A 24,733-nucleotide genomic window follows, 5' to 3' on the forward strand; every position below is an offset into this window, starting at 1 on the left:
CGTAATTTTACCTCTTGATGCGCCTAACTGGCGACAGCTCGATGAGCCATTCTCCGTAATTATCTTAGATGCAGTTCTGGGTACCACTGGTGCGTGAATGTTGAACTGACTTTTCGTATCGCCTAAAAAGTTTTACTTTTAAAACAGTCCTTAATATTATTTTATTTATCATCTTAAAAATAAAACCTTTGATAAAAATTAATGTTTAATAACTTACCCAATCGTCTCTTATTAGTAACTTTAGCAAAAATGAATGTAAGATTTTTGTTGTTTTTTTACATCCTTTAAAAAAAATTCCCTGGAAAGAAACGACTTATTTTTACATGTTGTCTTTTCGTCAAGATATTCATACCTAAAATTGTTATTGAATTTATTCAGTAATTTGTTTTTGTTTGGCTTTTTAGTTAAATTAGTCTATGTTGTATAATCTTTCTCCTTGAGATAGTGGAGTTCAATGTCAGTAAGAGTATTAGCCCTTTTTGTTTCCGTTTGTTTCCTTTTCACTTTATTTTCTACCACAGCTTTTATTACAATCTCTGGAATAATGGCGAAAGGAATTTGCTTACAAATTTCTATTTTGTAATTTTTACTCGTTTCATATTAATTTCCGTCCTATTTCTTCTATGACACTTTTAATAGTTTTTTAAGAGGATTCAAAGTCGAACATAATTTATTTTTTTTTTGTTCAAATTTAAAACCATTGATATTGCAGGCGTAATTATGCACCTGCAGTGATTTTACAACCACTTTGTCCAAAAACTGGTAAGTTTTTTATCTATTTGTTTTATATGTGGACTTTGACTCACATTTAAAAACTAAATCTAATGTTTTGTTTTATTTCTTCAATTATTTTTTTTGTGGTCAATTATATTCAATTTTATTCCTTATCTATCTGTAATAATGGATTTTAATCAATGAATTAACCGCCAAGCACACGTGTTTGCAAATTTTCACTTTGTAATTTTATTATTTACGCTATAGTCCATGCAAATAATTTTCTGTAGACGTTAAAAACTCGTAACTTAAATGAAGGACTAAGTTTTATTTTTTTGAAATGCCATTATGTTAAGTCGCGTTCGTATCCTTTAAATAAAAAAAATTGATTGGATAGAAATAACACTCTGGGCCAGAAGATAAATTTATAAATGTTACGATGGATATAGTATCTGTAATAATCAACTTCGTGCGTGTACTGGATATCATTATCCTGGGAATTTACTAGGATTTTTTTCTCATGTTATTCATATGTCAAATTTCCATGGCCAGCAAGACAATCATTGTTAAATGACATAAACTTTACCAACAATTTTGTATAAATTCCTTTAAACGTTTTTCATATCGTATATTTCCCTCACTTTTTGAAGATCCCTCTTTAAGCCGAATTCATGATAAATCTCTGTGTATTTATTACTGAATGTTTTCCATAGTCATTAATTTGACTGCAATTTTTGAAAATTGATTAGTTAGTTTCCATGATCTGAAATTATTTCCATTGTTAAACCTTACGTCGCCATTTCAGAAGTACCAAACGTCGAGGGAACCAACGACAAATTAATGAACTCCGTAGTATTCATCAATTTAGAAGAGAACGATCACACTACTCACAAAACAATGAACAATATGCCATTTTCGTTCCCGCCTCTACCATCCGTCTTCGAAACCGATTCTAATGATTCTGACATCGACGACGTTCTCGAAGCTTTTGAAAAAGTCAGATGTACAGCAGGCAAAAATAGTAAAACTTCCATTCCTTCTGCATCCCCCCTCTCAACAACCATCGATGCTAGACTAGAAACCGGTGTATGCGCAGCATCTGAAATTGCTTTGCGGAAACTCACTGCAAGAAATGCTCAAAAGCTAATGCAAAACATGGGAAATGACAAATATAAGCATAATGAGAATCCTCTAACTGCATGGCCGGACAGCGTAGGACCTTTTTCAGCCGAAAGTACCCTTGGAAATTTGAAAATGCTGTCCTATTGCTTCGACGAGTTGTTTAAGAATTTGCAAACAGTTAGCCCTAATAGAATTGAGAACATTTTAAATTTGTGGTTGACTTTGAATTGTGCGAGAAGAAATGAGAAGTTTGACTCTTCTGCAATGCCGGTGGTATTTATTAAAGTAGAGTCTGTTAAATCGTTAATTTCAGCCTTGGCGTGGACGCAAGGGATGTCGCTGACCACTTGGTGCCTTGGGCTACAGGTAAGCTTCTAAATTAAGGAAAAAAGGCACCTATTATTACAGGGAATTGTTTTACAGGCCCTTACATTGGTGTGCAATACAAACAATAGTGGAAAAATATGGTTCGATCTTTCCGGCATGGCAGACGTAATAGTTAGCCATCGTGACTTTGTCCAGATGTTCGTTAGTCTCTTATCCGGTAGTGGAATAGCTTTCACAGAAAAGGGGGTGGTAAATATTATAATTTAATCCAATTTAGAAGGTATTAAAATATATTTTATATTTTAGGCAGGGCCTAATTTATGCAAGGCCCTACATGATTTTCTTGTTAGATTACAAGTGAGATGTGATATAGTTAGTCAATCCAGTAGAGTAGGCAACCTATTCAAAACTCTTCTACTTAATGTTGTTTACCAAATGGCGAAGCCTGGAGGTCCTATTTCTACAAGAATGGGACCCTTGGATGCGCAATGTAAATTGCTGCAATCAATACTGTTTCTAGATTTCACCAATATTGACATTAGTATTGGGATGAGCACTTTGGAAAGTACAGGTAAACGACTTTAAAGCCTCAGCTATGCTGTAGCCCAATTCATAATTTGTTGTTTTAGCATCTCTTTTAAGCGCTTATTTTTTGAACATAGACAATATCAAATGTGTAACAATGGGTGATAAGCAATATGTGTTATCGAATACGTTCGGTGATATATTTGCGAGCGTGTTAGGTACAGATTCTAATAAGCAAGATCGTCCAGTGTCCTATGAAGATTTGCTTATTAGCTTGTTAAAGTTATTGGGCAAACTGGTGCAAACGCCTATTATGTGCAGCAATAACAGCGTAAGTACTTTGCTTGTAGTTTTAAATTTGTCATATTTATTCTTTTAAATTTGTCATATTTATTCTTTTAAATATGCTAAAACATACAATGTGTTTTTTTTCGCAATGGAATCTTATAAATGCAAGGAAGATACAGAGTTGATTAAATTATAAACGAAAACTGAAATTTTGAAAGAAAACGATTTTAAATTTATAATAAGAACTATTTTGAATGAAATTGGAAATATTTCAATATTAAATAATTTTATACGATGAAACACATGAATTCAATTTGGCTAGAACTTGGACCACTTAATTTTTTTTTAATTAAGGCTCTATATAACGATAATAGCTACGGCGCTTTGTCACACCATCTTGTTTTATTATATAGCCGAGAGTGCTCTGACGATACAAATATGTTCAGGACCAGAATTTGATAGTTACCTTCTGTTCACTTTTGACACCTATTGTTTTATTTTAATAGGTGTTCAATAAAAATAGTATTGTTGGTTATGGTTTAATTCTGTGTTGCATTCAAAATAACCTAAACAGTATGATGTTTTGCAGAGTTTCCAAAAAAAATCATGTTTTCATATCTGTGGAAAAAAATTCTGCAGATTTTAAAAACAGCATACAAAGCAACCTTCTTTTTCTCAATTTTTCATTAGATCTAGTGTCTCCCACATATATTTTTCGCTTTTAGTTACTTCTACGTTTGAATTCAACAATTTCACTAATAGATACCGTTGAAATTAGCTCGGTGTCCGCCCTGTTACTCATACAGCTATTACCAGTGTCAAAACAATGTTTTATGTGTAGATATCCGACATTCATGAAATAGCTATCGTAGAAACTATTATGAGATTATACTTTGTATATTTAATATTGTTAACTTTGGAACATCTTAAACGATGTAAAAAGTTACCACTTTGTATAAAAATCGAAATTTAGGTAACGTAATGATTGCAAAACGTCATGCCGTCCACAGTTATTGTATAAAATAGAGAGTCGGGTTATACTTAATGTCACTTTTTTATTACATAATAGTTAAAACAAAACAATATGGATGAAAAATAAATACAGAAGAATCGTCATGTTGTCGGTCTTGTGCACGATTACAGTAAACTAGATAGTTTTCATAACTATTTTAAAAGTATTCTCAAATATCTAATCAAACGAGATCGTTTGACGGTACAGTCGCGGCAGTTTGACAATTTTCGTGTTGCCTATACATTGATACCTTTTTGAGGTAGTTGACATTACGGTAGTAGCTATAATAAAAACTTTTATCGTGAAAACGAGCCTAATATTGCGACGATAGCCAAATAAGGATGACTCTAGGCGTTATTTCCTATGTTACCGATAATGTATCTTTGGAAAAAGGATCGCTAAGTAAAAAATGGTCTGTAACAATCACTAAACATTAGTTGAGTAAGGTTTCGATACAGGTAAAGAAAATTCTTCGAAATAAATTAAATAAATCCAAAAAATGTTTTTTTTCAGTACTTTTCATTTAATTACTACTTCCAATAGTTTTTTAAGAGAACTGGAAAATATTTGTAAGAAATTTATCATGACCGATTTACTTGTTTTTTTCCGATACTTCACGTTGCTTAGTTTGAAGAAATATAATCATCGTTTTTTCTTGGTGGCTCACTTGGTACAAAACAAATAATTTATCATGTAATATAAATTTAGCATAATTATGTTTTAAATTCTACAAAGTGAATATTGAGGTGGTTTAAAAATTTTGAGAACCAGACTTCATATGCATTGTGTTCGTCAATTACGAACAAAAATTAAAAACAATTAAGTACCAATTAAAATAAATTTATTGTCGAATAAGAATTTACATTTTAAATTTTATAAGGTATATATCTATAAGCTTTAGTCATATTGTGAGATTTCGCGCCTTTAAACTTTGTTTTCGATTTGTCAACTTTCGTATATTCAAGCATCGACGGACATTTCGTAATAGTCACTCTCTTCTTCGCATTAGCTCCAAACAGTCTGGCACGTTCTTCTCGAGTCACTGTAGCAGCCATTCCTGGTCTGGTTAGTCGGTCCATAATTTCCTGCTGTTCTATCTTTACAGCTTTCTTGATGTTATTTCTCAAAGTTGGATCTCCTTTAATAACACTCTTTAAAAAAATGGATCCTTTGTACGCTGCTAGTAGTGATTTTCCATCTAGCAGCCTCAGTACTAGACACCAGACCTCAACTGGAAGTGTTGGCAACACCACGGTATAAGCGTGTACGAAAGGAAGTAATTGATACATATTGGCAGTTAAACGACTTAACGCATAATGAATTCAAAATGCTAAGCACTCTCTCTTTATACTAGCCTCGAGTGCTATCAGGCGGAACGATCGCGTGACATAACACGTCTCGCCATCCTTCTCGATGACCTTCACTCTGGCCAGATTCTGGTGGACAGAGCGCAAGTACCTATTTGCAACTTAACTGATATCTTGTACCTGATGAGCCACCAGAGAGTTTTTAAGCCGCTTTTTCCACATTAACCTTATACCCACATATTTTTGATTTTGTCGTTAACGTTAACCTAATTAGTGTTAACGATGTCCGATATATACTGACTAATGTCGATTACCTTAAGCAATCCTTTAACATTATGAATGATTTTGTTATTTCTATATTATATTTATATATTTATATTTTTTTATATTTTTTCACAGGAAAATAGGGGTTATTGTTAGAAAATTCATTTTTTTCAAAAAGTAATGGTTCGGTGAGTTTTAGTAATAAAAATAAAGGAATGGATCATTTTTAAAGGGATTTAGAAATGTAACATTTACGTGTTGTCATAAATATAGACATAGCGATGTACGACTATAGTTTAGATGTAATTAAAAGTTACCCCTAACTGAAAAAATAATTGTAAGATTAATCGTGACATTCCATTTGAACCGGATGTTTCATTACAACATTTGAAATTAAGTGTCATAGCTTTTTTTGTGAAATCATTTATTTAACAGTTTTTTAAATATAACTTATATAAATAGAAAAATTATTCATTATAGTGTTTTTCCTTAAATACAGAAATTAAATACGCTCTCTGTGACTACAGATTTGTTTAGGTTAGTTGAAGTTACTTTGTGAAGAGTAAAGAATTGAGTTTCAAATTCTTTATTTTCAGCTACTGTTATGGCTTAAATTTAAAATAGCTATTATATTGGCATCTCAGACGAAAAATATTGTAGTAGAACTTTACACTTACTTTATAGTAGAACATTTCGTACGAAATAAAATATTGAAGTGGTTGAAATTTGCTCAAATCGGTAGCATTAGTGGTTGGTAAATAAGCTGCTTTTAAAAAGTTTGGCGTTTCAATTACCTATTTCAAAACAATGATTTCAATACTTTAAATTATTTTTTTCGAAGGATATGATTCCGAAATTCAACATTGATAGAGAAGCGCAGTAAATCTTCACAGTAATTAATCACAACCCCTGGATTTTCTTTCTGAACGCCTAATTCTACTTTTAATTCTTTTATTGTATAGTTTTATTTACTACTTTTTTTGGGAGTGTTTAGTTCGATTTAAATTTCAAATGTTATAATATGGCGTTGCAATTTGGAAAGAAAGGGCTATGTTTCTACCCCGTGTCTACCTGTTTCAGGCGGGACGTTCAGCAATGGAAGTTGATGAACCTGCAGTGTCAGTATCCCAAACAGACGAATCTAAAGCTGAGCAAATACATCAGACTCAAACCGACAACTTTGTAAATCCACCAAGTACACCCTTCTTTGCCGACACAGTCCTACAGCACCATCCTACAATTGTTTCCTTATGCAGGTGTCTAGCAGTCTGTAAATCATCATCGCTATGTATGTTGACAAATTTATCTCAAAAGGTACACTTTTCATCAAGTCACATAACAATTTGAAAGCATCCTTATATTTGATTGTAGACTTTCACAAATTTCGCTGAACCTAATTCAGTCGGAGACGCAATCTTTCATATTTTAAGTTGTTTGTCTAAAAAAGCAGCTCGGAAAGAATTGATAATGGAACCTCTATTGATGTTCCTTTCACAGACACCTCAATTAAGCGAGCCCCTCATTTGGTTCGTTCTGCAAGTTTTAGATAATGAGGAAGCCATTAAGACGTTTTATACTGCGGGTAAGTTAATGATTCCAATAAATGGATCAATATGAAAAAGATTTTAAATGAGAACTAATGGCCAAACTTAATTTTAATATTGTTTCAAGTATAAAATCTTAGAAAAACTAATTTTGTAGTTCGTCTTACTTACTATTTTTTAAAAAGCGCTTCTTGAAACGCGCGACATGAAAATTATCATCATATTTTAGGAGGAATTAAAATACTGTCTTCAAGTATAGTAAATAGCAGCAACACGCCTAGTACAATTTCAAGAAACGGTACCATTTCAACTGTGATGCAGCACTTCAACGGATTTATGTGTCAAAATGATTCGCATTCACATCTTGCACCCTCGTTAGCCAATAAGTTGTTACAGGCCTCCATGGAGAATAGTTCTCTGATTAATTTTGCTCCGTATTCTACTATAACGTGTCAGTCAGTCACGTCTCAACCTCCTGATATTCTAATTCAGGTAAGTAAATAATTTTATTTTCATATTTCACTTTGATGCCAATAAACGAGCGTGTAAAAAGTTATTTTATTCATAGAACAGTACAGTTATTTATAATAATTCTCATCATAGTTTATGATTTCCCAAGGGTTTTTTGTCCTCCAAACAGGGCCTAACTGGAGTGACTCACCGGAGAGCACGTACTCCACTATGGTCTTACAATTATTACCAAGAGGAGACTCATACGGAACTCTTATTACAACTACCAAGTGCTGTGCTATTAAAAGAAGTTCAACTTCAACCTCATGCTGGTGGACTCGCTACTTGTCCATCATTTGTAGCAATAGAGGTAAGCCAGTAGCAAATGTTGTTTTTTTTTCATGCAGCAGTTAAGGAAGTTCGACAGTTTCGAATATTGACTGCAGGTGAATCTGTGTTCGATTTATTTCAAATATATTTTTAAAACATTAAAAATCTTATAATAAATTGCTGCTTAATTTACCCATTATTATGTTATAGACTTCAGCCAATGGGCCTTCCAGATTAGTTCCCGCATGCAATCCGCTACCAACTAGTGGCCTTACGTATATAAGGCTACATTTACCCACTGCCAAAGTGGTGAATTGTGTGCTAATTAGACTGTATAAGCCTAGGGTAGGAAACAGCATAGGGCTCTTACAGATTAGACTACTAGGCACTTACGCGTTCGGGAAAAATGCATCCACTTCCAGTATCGAGAATGAAGACGACGTTTACTGTAATCACAGTCTTGGTAAGTTATCTTTGTGAAATACAGTATTGTGGTTTGCCATTCGATTTTCCTTAATAATATCTAACACTAAACGGTCGACATGGCATAGTTTTTCTTCAAATTTAAGCGCTAGGATCTCTAAATCGAACTAGTAGATTTTCGTAAACTTAAAAGGTTTTTTTTATTTCCTTGGATATCAACGAGAGTCATTAAATATTTTGGGGATGATGAAAATGAATTTAAAAAATTGAAAAAGTGTAAACTTAGCAATTTTCCAGTATTACTTTTTACTTAATTCTCTATCCCATATTTAAATAAACAGCAATCGCTTATATTAATAGTTTTTATATTTCTTATATTTTTTTAAATTTTCACGCCAATCGTTTTAATAAAAGTTTCGTGTTAAACATTTTCCCAGGTTGGCTAAGAATACTTCACCATTGTTTCACCATATCCATCGACTCAGAACTTCGTCGTCAACTAGTGGAATCTGCATCGCAAGTTTCAAACCTCCTAAATACGTGCTGTGGCCTTCTTCTAGTGCCCTCATACATCTTGCCAGTTTATTTACCATGTCTAGAGAAGGTGTTGCGTGAATTGGCTCTGCTCACCCCAGAGAATGGGGTAGCTACTATCAGAATACTGCTTGATAATCGATTAAGCATTGTAGAGCCTATGATGTCGTTGGATAATACATGGCAAGAGAGATTAACTGTTAACGTGTCTGGGTATCAGTCAGCTTGCGAGTTACTGTACCAGATATGCGAGCATCAGGCAAGCAAAAACAAATGTTACATTGTTTTAATATTTAAGAGAATCTTACCAGTTATTGGCCATATCAACAGAATTTTGTGATTTTTTAACTTAAATTTAATCATAATTTGGATAAGGAAAAATGTGAAAAAAATTGAAAATTGAATGTGAGAGTCAAGCTTTGTTAAGCTTGGTGTTTATATAACTCTGTTATTCATATGGAATTTGTCAGTCATATTAATTTCAGTGCATACAAGGTTGGTGCTTAGCAAACTGTAAACTTAATTCATAATAGGCCAATGGGCTTGAGCCCTACAATATAAGTTTGAAGTAATACGTGCCACATATAGGGTGGTTTAAAATATCCTACGAATTTTTCGAAAATTTAACCATGCCTTTTACAATACTGAGTTTAATGTTTTCGCATTAAATACATTTAAAAAATCGAAAAATGCGAACTATTAAGTAATTTCAGCGATTTTTGATAATTTCGTACTTATTCGATCAACAAGACTAAAATTTTATTATTCTTTTTTGACACAAATGTATTAAAGTTGGCAAAGAAACATTTAATTTTCGATTTTTTTGATAAATCCTAATTCTTATATTGATAAATACTAATTTCATAACTAGGTATGACATATTTTTGTGATAAAATAGCCCTTATTGAGGAAATTTATTGAAATCTAAATTTTTAATACAATGGCATGACATACTGTGAAATCTAATTGCCCCGGATTTATCTATTTGGAATTTATATTATTTTTCACTAACATTTCCAAAAGAAACTCCAATTGAGAAACTACCTTGGATAAATACTGAGAATACATTTTGTAAACGCAAAGATTTTAGAATTATAATGAGCGTCATCCTTTCAGGAGAATTACAACACGGGCAAGTGAATTTCTCCTTTGGGGATGATAGTCTGTACTATACAGTGAGGCCCATAAGTGTTTCATTATACTTCAAGGGATGATAGTACATTGAACAATTATGTGGTTCCCCATATAAATAATTTTTCAATAATACCTCATTAGGAAGATATAGGGTGTTAAAGTTTTATTAATAAATCGAAAAAACAAATTTTATTGATATTTTTAAACCTCGTAATATATGTAAATGAAGATTGGCATGTTTTGACAGTTAATGTAGACATATTTGTTAATACAAAAAGGTTATTTTTAATTTAATCAGTGGCTTGTGGATGGACACATCTTCGTACATTTTTAAAGAAAAAATTGGTACGCTACTGATTTTTCTCAACATAAAAATTATTTTTTAAAGATTCATTTCATTTTGAAGAAAAATGCTCGCTAGACTCTTTTTATCCTACGCTTCGTTTGCACGTAAAAAAATAAAAACAGTCTATATGCACGATATTCTTTAAATGGTCTTAATAATATTGAATATGTTCGAAGAATTATTTATTTGCCATAAAACTATAGAAATTTTGTAAGTTGGAGATCATCTTGGTCAAGACATAATTAGGCTCGCCTGGTCATCGATGCCCTCATACGTTAAAATATTCCAGGTGTGTTGGATTTGTGTGCAGACGACCATCGCCCTTATTCGCAACCCTTCTACATGTTTAATATTTTTCCTGATAAAAGATGCGTCCGATGAAAAGTGATCGAGAAAGCATTTTTCTCTTAAATGAAATGAAATTACCAAACATAATTTTTATTTTAAAAAAGCAATGACATACCATTTTTTCCTTTAAAAATATGCTGAGATGTGTCCTTCCACACACCACTTTTAAAATTAAGAACAATTTTTTTGTATAAACAAATGCGTTTATATTAATTGTCAAAACATGTAAGATTTCATTTACATATCTAATGCCGTGTTGAAGATATCAGTAGGCATATAAGTTTTTAATAAAACTTTAACACCCTATATATGCCTAATAAAGCATTATTGTAATATAGTTTATATGTGAAATCGCAATATTTTTCAATGTATAACCACCTGAAACAATGAAACAGCTATGGGACATTCCGTATATGCTTGTCCAATAATATACTATTTACTGCAGGATTCTAACACCGGATATCGAGTCCAGATGATTTTAGAATGGCTAAAAACCACCGCCGAAGAATGTCTTCAAACGGAGAACACCAGCAAATGTAGTGCCGCCTATGTATCGAGCATAGCTTCAATATTATGGTTCGGCAATCAAACTTCAGTGTTGTATGACCTAAAATCGCTTGTTACGTTGGGATTATTCGAAATAATCTACAATTTAAAAATGCGGACTACCAACAACAGCCTAAAGTACGCGTTGGATTCGTTACTCTGTTCATTGTGTTATACGCGATCGGAATTATTCCCAATTTTGTTGCAAAAGATCGGCGTTTTAGTGCCAAATTTGTCAACTGACCGCGCGGCCTCTATAAGCGATGATAGGAAAGATACGAAAGGAATGACTGATGATGGGAAACAGGATTACTTTAATTCTGAGTGGTATAACCACTTGATAATTGGAGAATTATCTGAATTGAATTTATCGAAAGAACAATTGGAGACAGTAGCTCTAGCCAGTCGGTCTCCGACAGCTATTCGCCAGCTTTTAGATTCAGGATTACCAAAGTTGCTCAATAGTGCAATTTACGAATTTTGCAACAGTAACGACCAAAATACCGCATTTCCTATGGCTAAACTAGAGAAAGTCACTTCAATCCTGCAATTCTTTACTGACGTCTGCGATGAAAAGATGTTGCGCGACTGGTTGGGCTCGCCCGATGGTTCTTCTTTCTGGCCACATCTTTTGCATTGGCTCTGCAAGAAGCCCTTCAGCAGTTCCAATATACAATCTGAAGCTCACGTGCATTTGGAGGAAGTCTGTGTGAAGTTTTTGGCAAAATGTTGTCTGTGTCACTCGACGAACCAAGCACGATTGGCAGCGGTCTTATGTGAAGTAATTTCACAACAGCAGAACGGAATTTCCGGGTTTTTGAGACGACTCATTCTGCAGTTGCTGCTTGAGAATGAGAAGGTTCCAGTAAGCATCGAAGCTGATGAAACTCTATATAAAACTTCAAGGTAAGTTTTGAGCAAAAATTACATAAATTTGCTATTACTTTAATGCTGGTGGAAGCTCGTCAGTAAAATAATAATATATGTGGTGTTTCTATTGCAAAAATTCAAGTTTCGTATAGTAGCATTTTTGGTTTACATGTATTAGCTTTTTTAACGATATGCAGATAAAAATATTAAGGATATTGATACACAGCAGAGATATTTTTAATTTTTAAAATAAATACGAGTTAACTTACAAGAAATTCAGTTCTCTCTATTTATCAGTCTATTTGGAATACTTTGTAATAAAAATGCATTAAAAGGTCTTTTCTGCAATCAGTAAACAGTAACTTTTATTCAGTAATTCTAAAAAGTGGAGCTTCAAATGTTCAATATAAAAGAAACTACTTTTACCACTATAAAAAGAAGTGAATTGAGTCTATTGATAGTATCACATTATTACAGAATGGCTCAAGCTTACGTTCCAGCCCATCCTGCCTTCAAGCAAACGTACAATCGCACCATGTTGTATTTAAGTACTACGACCACTCTGGGGGAAATCTTGGAGCAGCATTTATTTTTCAGCACCACATACAAATCAGACTCTGTTACGGACAAAAAATCTTCCAACTCTAGCAAAAAAGACATGCTACAATTCAAAGTGATTAATGACTTGTCAGATTTGAGTGTTGCAGCTGGTGTTACTGCTAAAGATAAACGAGCTAAGGATCTTCAAAATGGTAAGCAATGCAAGATTCTACTTCAAGAAAGTACACAAAGTTTCTGTGGCAACTTTAAACTGAACTAAAGATTTTCTGGATAGTACCTAGGGTAATTGTTCTAGCTTGGACTGGTAGTTTAAGAAAACCCTCCGCTACTTCCCCTCAATCGAAAAAAAAGCGGTATACTCCAGTGTCAGCAGTAATGAACGATGTGATGCAAGGAAGATTGATCAAATGTTTGGCTTTTCCCGATGAATCTCTGCCTTTGAATTTAAATTTGGGCCAACTTTTAAAATTGATGGAGTCGAAGAACTCTACAAACAATTGGCCGTATATCCACCTGACTATTTGCCAAAGCAAGGGTAAGTACTTTATTTTTGATGTTGCCTAGTGTAAAAGGAATGGCCAATTCAGGCAGTGTTATGTGAGAATATAGGGTATCCCCAAAATAATAGTACCAATAAATATTGGACGCTAGCGGATGTTAATTTTTTAAATAATATATAACCGGTAATAAAATATAACCGACCTAACTTTTTTTAACAGTGCTGATAACTTTTCTAACAGTCTTTAATATATTTTCAATTAGTTTACTCCGTGCATAGTATATCTTTTGTTAATATTATTTTGTTGATGTGCTCCTTCCGCCAGGTAAAACGTGAAAAAAATGTGTAAATTTTCAAAGTGTTTAATGTTTCGTACCAATGCATTTCCTAAATCTTAAAAAAATTGTATCGTATCTTCAACAAATTTTCTTGTTGTTGTTCCTGATTGTATTTGCGCTTTTTTTAATTTTATTCTATAATTACACTCTACTCTGTGGTACAGAATTACATAAAGTTAACTTCAAACTCTCCCACAAAAAAAAAATTAATAGATGTAAATTGGTATTTCGCGGCGGGTACAGGTGTTTATTAATTGGCCCAAGTCATCTATGTAGAAAATTCATATTCCAGAGGTCATTTCTATAAATAAGGTAATGAGTAATAGTGCCATCTTACATAAACCAAAAACATTATCTTGAGATTGGAAACCCATCCACCAAAACTACAGGTAAGTGTTTTCTCAAAAACCGTAATTACCATTCTCCAATCTGTTTTGTCGGAAGTTCAATTGGTACCAAAATCGTATCTCCGAAAATTCCACACCCCACATTAATTGAACCTTCATGTTGTAAGGGATGTTCTTTCATTAAGTGAAGATATCGTGTGTTGTAAGAATTGCTTTTTTCATACCCCATTCATAACATTAATCGAAAATGAAACTACACGGGCCAGTTACCGCCATTTTTACTCTTTTGTAAGTTCTTCCACAGCATATAATGGCTCAATTACCTACTCCCCTAAAGTAACTCTAGTTTGTTTCTTAAGGTTAAATTGCATTGTTCATTATGATCTAAATCAGTATAGATTTCAACATTCATTTTTACATAGTAAAAATTAAACATTCGTATTATATTTTATGCATTTAAGTTGTAAATACGGTAATATCAATGATCTTTTAGCTAAATTCAAATTAAAATAAATATTTTTGAGGTTATGATGATACGAACGAGAGAGACATTTGGGGGAAAGTCACCAAAATGATCATCTTGCCCCTTTCTGGGTAGTATGACCTGGAAATTCAAGACAATGATAGGTATATGGTTTAAATTGTTCAACTCTGACGATCGAAGCTGAACAATTAATCGTAGGATCAATGTTACACATATGCCATCGTTATCTGGCATTCGTCTCGACATTTTCGTATTCTCTCTTACCTCCGGTGATACATACATTAACCTATTTTCTTTAGAACTTTTCCTCTATCAAAATAGATCATCCCCTTTAGCTTACACCAAAACAATTTGTAGTGGAATATGTAAAATGTGGATATAACCGATTCTTGGAATTAGCATCTTTTTACCCTTTAACTGACAATTGATATTCACCTTGAACTGACCTTCGTAATAGAACATGGAAGTAACGCGAGCATTTCAATATTAAAAGAATTAATTAAATTAAAAAAAAAATTGGTTTCGTTTTAATAATTTACAACACGTATCATACAGTTTTATTTAAATTTTTAGCTGTTTAGAAAGGGTATACAAGGTGTTTCTCAAATTGAATATACCTCTCGTTGTAAATATTGCGTCGTCGGTGAACAATGTTCTATTTAAGAATAAATAGTCATTACGTTAATTTTGAAGTAACAAATACAGAAATCAATTCATGGTGGAAAATACCTTAGTAGCTTGTGCTAAAGTCGTTTCAAAAATTCAATGATCTGGTTGTTTATTATTGGAATCAGCTTTCAGATACCCTTCTGCAAAACAATTTCTAAAATTTGTTTACCCATGAATGCAAACTATACTTCTCATTTTAATATTAGGGAATTTATTGTGTACAGGCACTCGTGAAAGTATGACACAAGTTACTAATCACAGTAATGAAGCAAGCTCTTCGTCGGTATACATATGTATATTTATTTATCTATATTGCAAACCTAAATAAAAATGAAATAAATGGTGTCCGTGTAACATTCTGTTGTTTTCATGGCTTACCTCGTAATGCAAGTAGTTAATGAATCAATGATATTCATAAATCCTAGGCAGTGCACCGAAGAACTTAATTGAAAATATCTCGAATACTGATAAAAATTAATAATAAAAATCATTGATTGGTTTTTTGTACCTTGTTATCAACTAGTTTGAAACTGAGAGTTTTATTAACAATTTAAAAATGGAAAAAACTTAAACATCCTGTAGAATAACAAAATAAACAACGTTTTCATAATACATATTTAACTGAATACTTTTGTCATTAAGCACGTTATAATAATTTGTACCAATGTTCTTAGGGCGTCCTGTAAAAGCAAATATTTTACTGCCAAATCAATCAAGAATTGTAAGGACTGGCGTTTATTTCCATCTGAAGAGAAATACATCCTAACGGCTTAGACATAATTGTAAATGAGGAATGAATAACAAAAGTGATCCACATGCATCTTTTCTATGTTTTTTTATCAACGACTTTAAAAACGAACAGAATTCTATATTATCTTCAAACGTCCACCATTAAATTGCACTAGTGCAATAAAGTAAGTGGTCACATTCCAAAACAATCGAAACACCGTGCTCCGGTTCAAGTTTATAAAGTTTGCGGCTGTAAACTTAATTATGTTCCTTGATATTTTTGACTCAAATATTTCCAAAGCTAAGTGCTCTTCAGTCGAGGAACCGAAACGCTCCTGAACAGTTTCACACTCCATTAGTAATTTCTCAGCTGCCCTCTCCACTAAGTCGCAGCTATAACTTAAGAAAAAATGTATAATCTGAAATGAAAAAATGAAGTTTCTTTTACTTTTTCCAAAAAATTACTTACAAATACAATGACAATCCATGATATTGTCATGTAATATACACCTGAAAGTGTACTGTAGGATTGGTAAATAAACCACCATAAAATCAAACTTTGTGTTGAAGAGAGCACCATAAAAACGCAAAGTTGCTTGCCGATTAGGATTTGGAATAGTTGAATGGCTTTGATAAGATGCAAGTACTGTTGTAGTGAAATTGTTATAATTTCCATTGCCGGTCCATGTTCATTAACAGTGGAAATAATCTTAATTATGTTGGTAATGACAACTGTGAAGTACCGTAATACGGTAATGCTGAAGAAAATCATGAATATCTCTTGACACATATATATCCATTGAGATATGAAAATCGGATAGTGAACATGAAGAAATTTTCTATAAACTATATAATCTAAAAGAAGGTAGCCTAGGAGAAGCATCTCGATTGTGACAAACAAGACCGATCTGTTAAAAATGAAAAGAGATTTTTTATTCTCGTTTTTTCCAATTATTTTAAAGTTATCGATTTCCAAAGTAGTTTTGAAAAACTCTTCCCATGTACTTGAATAAACCCAAGATGAGTACACAGTGAATAAGTAGAAAAAGAACTGTAAGACCGATTCGCAAATCAAAGCTATTTTAACAGGGTACGTTGCAGCCGATTGTAAATACAGCTTACTGGTTTCCGTGGTAGAGTAACAATTTACCCCGCTGATCAAAAATCCCATAATTAAGAACCAATGTTGTTTTTCCGTCTTTTTCCGATCGAAACTGTAATTTGGAACCAAGTTTAAGAATCTTAACTGCTTAAAAATTTGCGATACATTAGTTATTCGATCAATATGGTTATCTCGAAGAAGTACATCAGAAAACATACTTTGAAACATTTTAGGTTAGTGTCTGGACAGTTTTTATGTTTCTATCTAATGTACGAATAACTATGAACAAATTTCTGAATTAGTCATCATTGCCATCAAATGTATTGGATATTGACATTTGAAATTAACGAAATTACCATTCGTTTTAATTAAACCAAATGATTACTTGTATTCCAGGGAAATGCTTATGAAAGACCAACTTTTTCTATCTCATATCGGTTTTACCCGAAAAATGAAGTTCAAAGGGTCGGTTATTATAGTACCGCATGTTCCTGAAGATTACTAATTGTGTAGTTAGTTATTGCATAAGATGCCTTACGTGATAAAAGAATGTACGGAAATTACCATTGGGATTAATTGAATGGAATGAATGTTTGTGTACACGGGGAGGACATCAATTTGTTAATATATTTTATTGGTTTCCCTAGGGAAATTAAGTTCAAACTGTTGATGATTATTATTGTAGTGTTGATATATTATAGAGTAGCATCCTTCCTAAAAATTACTAATTGTGTAATTAGTAATTATGCAGTGTGTCTTTTTTACTTACGTTCATTTTTGAAGTAATGAAATTACAAAATTGATTAATTTAGACAAATTTCTCGTTTGCGGAACTCGCTTAACAAACGTTTTCAATGTTGCTGCATATTGGGAGATTTCATACATATTTGGAGAAATACACTGATGGACGAAATTAGCGCACCATTTATAAATTTCAATGGAATTTTCACAAAACTCACATACCGAACAAAAATTAATTTTATTTAATGGAAAAATGAATAAAGGACTTAAATCAATTCTTCTTCCCTGCGTTAAATTGGGTAACTTTAGATAGTTTAATTTTTTTTAGTGTTTCAGATTTTTAGTAAAAATTTAGGGATAACAAAAACTGAATTTACCGGTTTCAATATCGTATATTGTCGTCTCCTCTTGTTCGAACAAATTCCCTCAAACGTATTGGAATGTTATTAAAAAGTTTTGTGATAAATTCTTGGGGCCTGTTGTGGCATTCTTGAAGAACCGCGTGTTCCAGCTCGGCCAAGTTGTAGGAAGTAGGATTTCGTCGTTGAATATGTCATTTGGTATAATCCTAAATATGTTTAATCACGTTCAAGTCAGGTATACTCGCTGATCACACCAAACGTTCAATACCAACCACGTTCGGATATTCGCGCACGATCAGAGCTCGGTGCGGTCTCGCATTATCGTCCATAAGCAAAACATTGTCGCTAATGTCAGGTGCAAAAGGTACGACATGTTCTTTTAAAATGTCTTGAATATAAATCTGAGAGGATAATGCTATTCCTACAATACAGATCACTGCAAGGTCGATACGGGCCTCCAAAGAATTGCCACCCCAAGATTTGGTATCTTCCGAAAAGCCACTTGTAGAACAAACAAAGAATATACATGCTTGGCTGTATCTTTCATCTGGCCTTCTCCAGATAAAAGTGCATTCATCGGAAGATTTTAAGTCCAGTCTGACTTCATCAGTAAGCAAGGTTCTTCCACTCATCCAAATCCCAATCGACGTGTACCCGAGGACATTCAAGCTTCATTCATAGACTATGAAACATTTGCGAGTCATCACTAGAACTTTGGAAAATTCAACACAGCTTTGAGAATTGAGCAACTCCCCTGCTTTCGTGGGTTATGAAAGCTCATCTGGATTGTTTTAAAAAACTTGTGGCGTGTTCGGGCATTCCCACCAATACACATTTAGTGCTGGAATATAGTCTGGCTCCTTTAAACTATTCTAGTTCCGTGATGGTTCATATTGACATATTGGACAGATACAAATAGCGTCTGATAATGTCCAAAAAGCACAAACTTGACCAACACACCTAAATAACAAATGATTGAAACGTAGGATTTGGTGTTTCGATAAAAAAAAAACCTTCTTTCACTTTTTTTCGGTGAATTGAATCATAAACATGTTCAAAGAAGCAGTCGTCAAGTCGAATTTTCGGAGATTGTGCCACGTGAATTGTCAACGGCATAATTTCACATACAATCACATTCTGAAATTGTAAAATAAGACTACTCGTTTGGTAATGTCGTCGGTATAACTGATACCAAACTCAAATTTAGTTTTGGGAAAAAACTGTCTTCATTACACATCCAAACAATACAAGGTCTGCAATAGTTATTTACATTCGAATTGCAAGGGGAGTTAAGTGGATTCCAGAACAAACCTAGAGCCGTAGACCTAAAGCTTGCATAGCCCCGTAAAACACACTTTTGGTCCCGTGATTTGTTTTTTTTTAACAATTACATTTTTCAAATTTTGCATCATTATTTTACAGGCTGAAAAATGGAAGATAAAAAATAACATGGATTGGGAAATAGTATTGTTGATTTCTTATGTAAACTTTCTAGTCTTCGCCAGCAATGCGTTACGTTCAGGCAGAAAATTTAACTGTATTGAACAAAATAGGCCTATCAGAAAGATTCACTCTCCCGTGTTTTATTGTACTTGTCCATATGGATTTAAGACTTCAACAAAAAGCCTGTTTCTCGTTCATGTAGAAGCAACCGCACCCAATTTTAATTTTGAAGAAACTAAATTTAATTTGCGCAAGCAGAATACTTTTTAATTAGACTTTGACTTTGAGAAGAAAAATTACTGTACTGTTAAGCGATCGTGTTATTATAGCCATTATTCCCTATTTCTCTTGGAAAATCGTTCGCAAATCCCCCGATGGAATAATAGCTCTAAAATCAAATACAATACCATGCTTTTTGCATGGCATTATCTGCTGCCAGCGATTAGATCTGTCACGTAACCACCGCCCATAACACGTAAATATAATATTAATATAATAATAATATTTAAAACTAAAAATGATCGCTATGTCAAATTGGTGTTTGCCTTGCGTCGCCTGCACAATTAAGCAACGGTAGCTGATATCGCGTCATTGTGCCGCATAATGAGCGACAGGGTTGCTGGCAACATTTGCAACTTAGATTGCCAGAGGGAAGATTTTACATCCCACAGGCCCATTATTATTCCCACTGACGCTATACGACCCTTATTTGATTTCAGTCTACAGCCTGAGCGTTGATTTATTATTGAGAGGTGGTGGATAAAAGAGGTTTAATTTACATTGGCGTTAACGAAAACAAATACGTTATAAAAAATATAGAATATGTTTATTATATAGGACATTAATCAACACTAACTTAATCCTAAAAATTGTGAGGATGTGTATGAGGTATTTTGGGTATTATTTTGAAAACGTCCATTTCCATTATTAAACTGTACCAGTGCTATAAAGTAAGTAGTGATATTAAAAATCAATCCAAATACAGTTGTTCGATTTAAGTCGATAAAGTTAGCTGCAGTAAACTTGATTTTCTTGTTAGTGATCTTCGTGGCCAACATTTCCAGTTGTTGATATTCATCCGAATGAAAACTGAAGTACTCCTGAGCCATGTAACATGCCATTAGCGAATTCTCGGTTGCCCTCTCTACGAGGTCACAATAGTAAGTAAGAAGGAAATAGGCGATCTAGAAGTCAAAATCCAGAAACTTAAATTATATTGATTGATGTGATTTTTTTATTATACTTGCATAGATTCCTATTATCCCAGAAAACCCCATATTGAAAGAATTATATTCCTTCTCTGTTAATCGAGAATAGTACGTATACCACCACATTAGCAGACTCTCAATCGCAGAAGTTATAATTGAATATAGGAAATATTTTCCAAATAGACCGTTAAACAGCTCAGTGGCTTTAGATAATTTTATAAATGCCTGTATTGAACTGGATATAGTTTTTAGCGTCACTCCCCGTCCTTTGTTATTGGAAATAGATTCACTTATCCCATCGACAGTAGCTTTGAAATAAAGTAGTATAATAACAGCAAAGTAAATAATACATATTTCTTGATAAAAATAAGTCCAAAGAGGTATCACAATTATAATATAGCTCAACATAATTTTTGGGGTCATCGCAATGTTTATCAATATACAGTTTATAAACAGAACCTGCCACACAACCAGCAGAAATATTCTATTGTATATAATAAACGATTTTTTAGCTTCATTGTTTACCCATTTAAGACTGTCAATTTCTAAGGCACAATTGAAAAGTTCTTCCCAAGCATAAGAATTTTTCCATGACAAACAGACCGTCAACAAGTAGAAGTTTAGCTCAAGAACTGTTACAAGAATCAAACCCATTTGCATACAATGAGGCAAGTCCGCTATCAGATAAACTCGGATCAATACGTATACTAGAAAGCAGTGAATTAAATAAACCAAAATGCCCATAGAAAAAAATCGATGTTGATTTATAACCCGTTTTTCACTGAAGCTGTAATTCGGTACCAAATGGAAGAATCGAAGATACTTTACAATAGGTGATATGTGTATAATACGACTTGCTGGATAATCTGTGAAGAGCCATTTGAACGCTCTTGGAGACATGATAAATGTGCCGTAGAGAAACTAACTTTCAACTTACTTTCCAGACTGGCACAAGAAATGTATGCTCTTCTAGTGAAATACTTTCCGGTAATAAGCATTTTAATTTAGATTACTAATGACGCAAACAAAATAATTTTAAGTGAATTATCGTACATGTATTATCACGATGTTATTTTGCTTGATGACCAATATCAAGAATTAACATAATTAAAAGTGGGTATCATTTAGGCAGCACCAATATCTCATAAAGTTAATCGAAATAAATCAGTAGCTTTCCATAAATAAGTCTTTCTTCAATTAAACTTGAAAAATAAATAATATAAATCACACTCTGCCTTCGAATGATCGTCAAAATGCAAAAAGACCTCAAAGTTAACAAGCCTTCTTTAACAGCGTGTAGGGGAAGTAGAGAATATTGATAACTAGAAATACATTAAATTAGTTTCACTTTTTTCATAAGAGTTCGGAGGGGAGAAGGGAGAACTACTTTATTATTTTAAGAAAATTGTTCAACGAACTTAAATTTATTCTTTTTTCTCAAACGTCCAGTATAAAATTGAGAAGAAAAAAACTGCATCTTATAAATATCTGAATGGTGTTTTTGGGCATTACTTTAAGAATGTCTCTGTTTATTATTAAACTGTACGAGCGCTATAAAGAAGTTTGTGGTGTTTAAAAAATAACTAAAAAGCAGTAGTTTTATAGTCAATAAAATCAGTTGCAGTAAACTTGATTTTCTTGTCAGCGATTTTTGTGACCGACATTTGCAGTCCTGGATATTCATTTGAAGAAAAGCTGAAGTAAGCTGCGAATCAAAATTTTACAAGAATGAAGAATCTAGACAACTACATTGACTTTCAAAAAAACCGCAACACCAAGAAGAACGCATTGTATGTATTTGAAATTTTGGTATGATTTTAGACTTGTAAAGAGAAAAAAATGGTAAAAATTTCAAGTTCGCATTTTAATGCGATATGAAGTTTTTCTTTACTTTTTTATCTGTGACGATCGTTTTTTTTGCAAATTTTTTTACAGGCGGATAGCGATAAAGGTATCATTGTTAGCACCATATTGAATGTGTGGTAGTGCAAAATTCCTCGTGTACGCCAAAATGCAGTTTATCGGCAGTTAACTTCCTTTGAAAAGGGAACAATTGTTGGTATGTATGAGGCAGGTTTACCTTTCCGCGAAATTGCACGTAGATTGGATCGAAACGCATCAACAGTGCTAAGAGCTCGGAGAGATTGGTCTAACGAAGGGTCAGTAAATCGTTATCGTGGTAGTGGCCGTCCAAGAATGACGAACCAACGAGAAGACCGGGGACTTCGTCGTTCAGCGACAGGTGCCCCGTTTGGAACAATTCCGTCTCTTGGTGCTAACTGGGCAGCCACCCTTAATCGAAGGGTCTCCCTTAGTACGATGTATCGCAGAATTCGAAGTTTTGGACTACATTCATATCGTCCTATGCATCGGCTCCATTATCACGAAACCACAGGGTGGCCCGACTGGAGTGGTGTCGTCTGAGAGTGCAATGGGTAGATGAGTGGAGAAGAATCGTGTTCAGTGATGAGAGCCGATTTTGTTTATGGCGATCTGATGGACGGTTACGTGTTAGAAGGCGCAGAGGAGAGCGATTGAATTTGGACTTTTTGGAAAGGCGTTATTCTGGTTTAATACCAGGTGTCATGGTTTGGGGTGACATTCAGTATGGTAGTCGGTCTCCTCTTGTTTTCATTTATGATAGATTAAATGCTCAGAGGTACATTAATAGCGTCTTAGAACCGGTTCTTGTACCATACATGCACGACCATCCTGGAAGCACATTTCAACAGGATAATGCGCGACCACACGTAGCCAACGATACTTTGAGGTATTTGGAAGCTGAAAATTTGGATACTTTGTCTTGGCCAGCTCGGTCTCCAGATTTGTCCCCAATAGAGCTTGTATGAGATATAATGGGTCGGAGACTTCAACGTTTGGCTAGCCCTCCAGAGACCATAGATGAACTCCGCGAGCAGGTGCAGATTGCCTGAGATGCAATACCACAGGAAGATATTGACAATTTAATTTTAAGCATGCCACGTCGCTTACAGGAATGTATTAATTTAAGAAGAGATACCGCCCATTATTAAATTATTATTAAATTTTTTCACTTATTCACAATAATTTTCTTTTTATATTTTGATCGTTTTTATCTATTACCCGACCCAACGTGATGCCAGAATTTCAAACGTGTACGATGTGTTCTTCTTGGTGTTGCGGTTTTTTTGAAAATCAGTGTATGTTAAACTGCAACTATAACTAATTTAAATAACTAAGCAAATGGACCATTAGTGTGCGCAAAAAAAGTTGAGAGGAAAACATACATAACCACCCATTTTCCCCATTGTTTCTTCAATTTTTTTCACTAAAATCACAGAAAGTGTGCACCTAATACATCATTAAAATTTCGTTAAAATATGCGAAGAAACGCCCAAGTTATTAACAAAAGTTTCTTTTTACCAACTCTAACACCCTGTGTGAAGAGTATAAAGCGCCAAAGGAAAAAGTGCCATAAAGAGAGTCTAATTATTTTCGCATAAGAAACCTCCGATTAGCAGATAAGCCTAGCAATACGAGACACCCTATATATATTCTTCAATACAAAAAAATTATGTTGTTATATGCCAACAAGTAGAAAATGGGAATTTAAGTTATTTAATTGAATTTCTCGAAAACCGTTGCTCCTAGCGGCACCAATAAGGTATAACTTTTTTAACTAGAAAAGGTAGGGGAACAAATTTTATGAGGACAAAATGATGTACGCCGTGGCACAAAAAAGTTTAAATGACTTAAATGACTCCTAATTGTCGATTGTGGCACCCTCTAGAAGATACACCGAAATCGTCGATAAATTTGAATTGATCATCTCCAAAAACCCCTATATAAGAAATTTCGTGAAATTAGCCCGAACTGTTCCAGAGATATTAAAGAAAATTTGATTTAATTTTTCAACTTTGGCACCCTGTATCTCGGTTATTTTCAACTTTTGGTATAACATAAATTTAGCTATATTGCATTATTTTTATGTCATAAATCCATCGTTACTCTGTGTCCCATTACTTAAGACTCACCCTGTATAATGGTAACAGTTCCGTATCGTAAACGGCATAGAACCGAAGGCCATAATCCTCAAGTGAAACTGTTCGTGTCCGTTAACAGACGGTGGTGGCCGGCCGCACCTATCAATCCGATCATGGACGGTCGTTCGACTGTACGTGTATGGG

The 24,733-nt window shown here is 33.7% G+C and overlaps 1 protein-coding gene across 1 annotated transcript in view; it reads left to right on the forward strand.

The window, feature by feature from the left end:
- The window catches only part of Bruce (BIR repeat containing ubiquitin-conjugating enzyme), a 70,643-nt gene that overhangs the window by 27,643 nt on the left and 18,267 nt on the right, over window positions 1-24,733 (forward strand). The window contains 13 exon segments of the mRNA XM_066296107.1: window positions 1,520-2,202; window positions 2,260-2,412; window positions 2,470-2,734; window positions 2,793-3,019; window positions 6,640-6,873; window positions 6,931-7,141; window positions 7,333-7,595; window positions 7,723-7,923; window positions 8,094-8,346; window positions 8,744-9,099; window positions 11,114-12,120; window positions 12,562-12,836; window positions 12,941-13,180. Of these exon segments, the coding sequence (XP_066152204.1) occupies window positions 1,520-2,202; window positions 2,260-2,412; window positions 2,470-2,734; window positions 2,793-3,019; window positions 6,640-6,873; window positions 6,931-7,141; window positions 7,333-7,595; window positions 7,723-7,923; window positions 8,094-8,346; window positions 8,744-9,099; window positions 11,114-12,120; window positions 12,562-12,836; window positions 12,941-13,180 (4,368 nt within the window).

This window comes from Euwallacea fornicatus, chromosome 24 (assembly GCF_040115645.1).
Source record: "Euwallacea fornicatus isolate EFF26 chromosome 24, ASM4011564v1, whole genome shotgun sequence".
Taxonomy (NCBI): domain Eukaryota; kingdom Metazoa; phylum Arthropoda; class Insecta; order Coleoptera; family Curculionidae; genus Euwallacea; species Euwallacea fornicatus.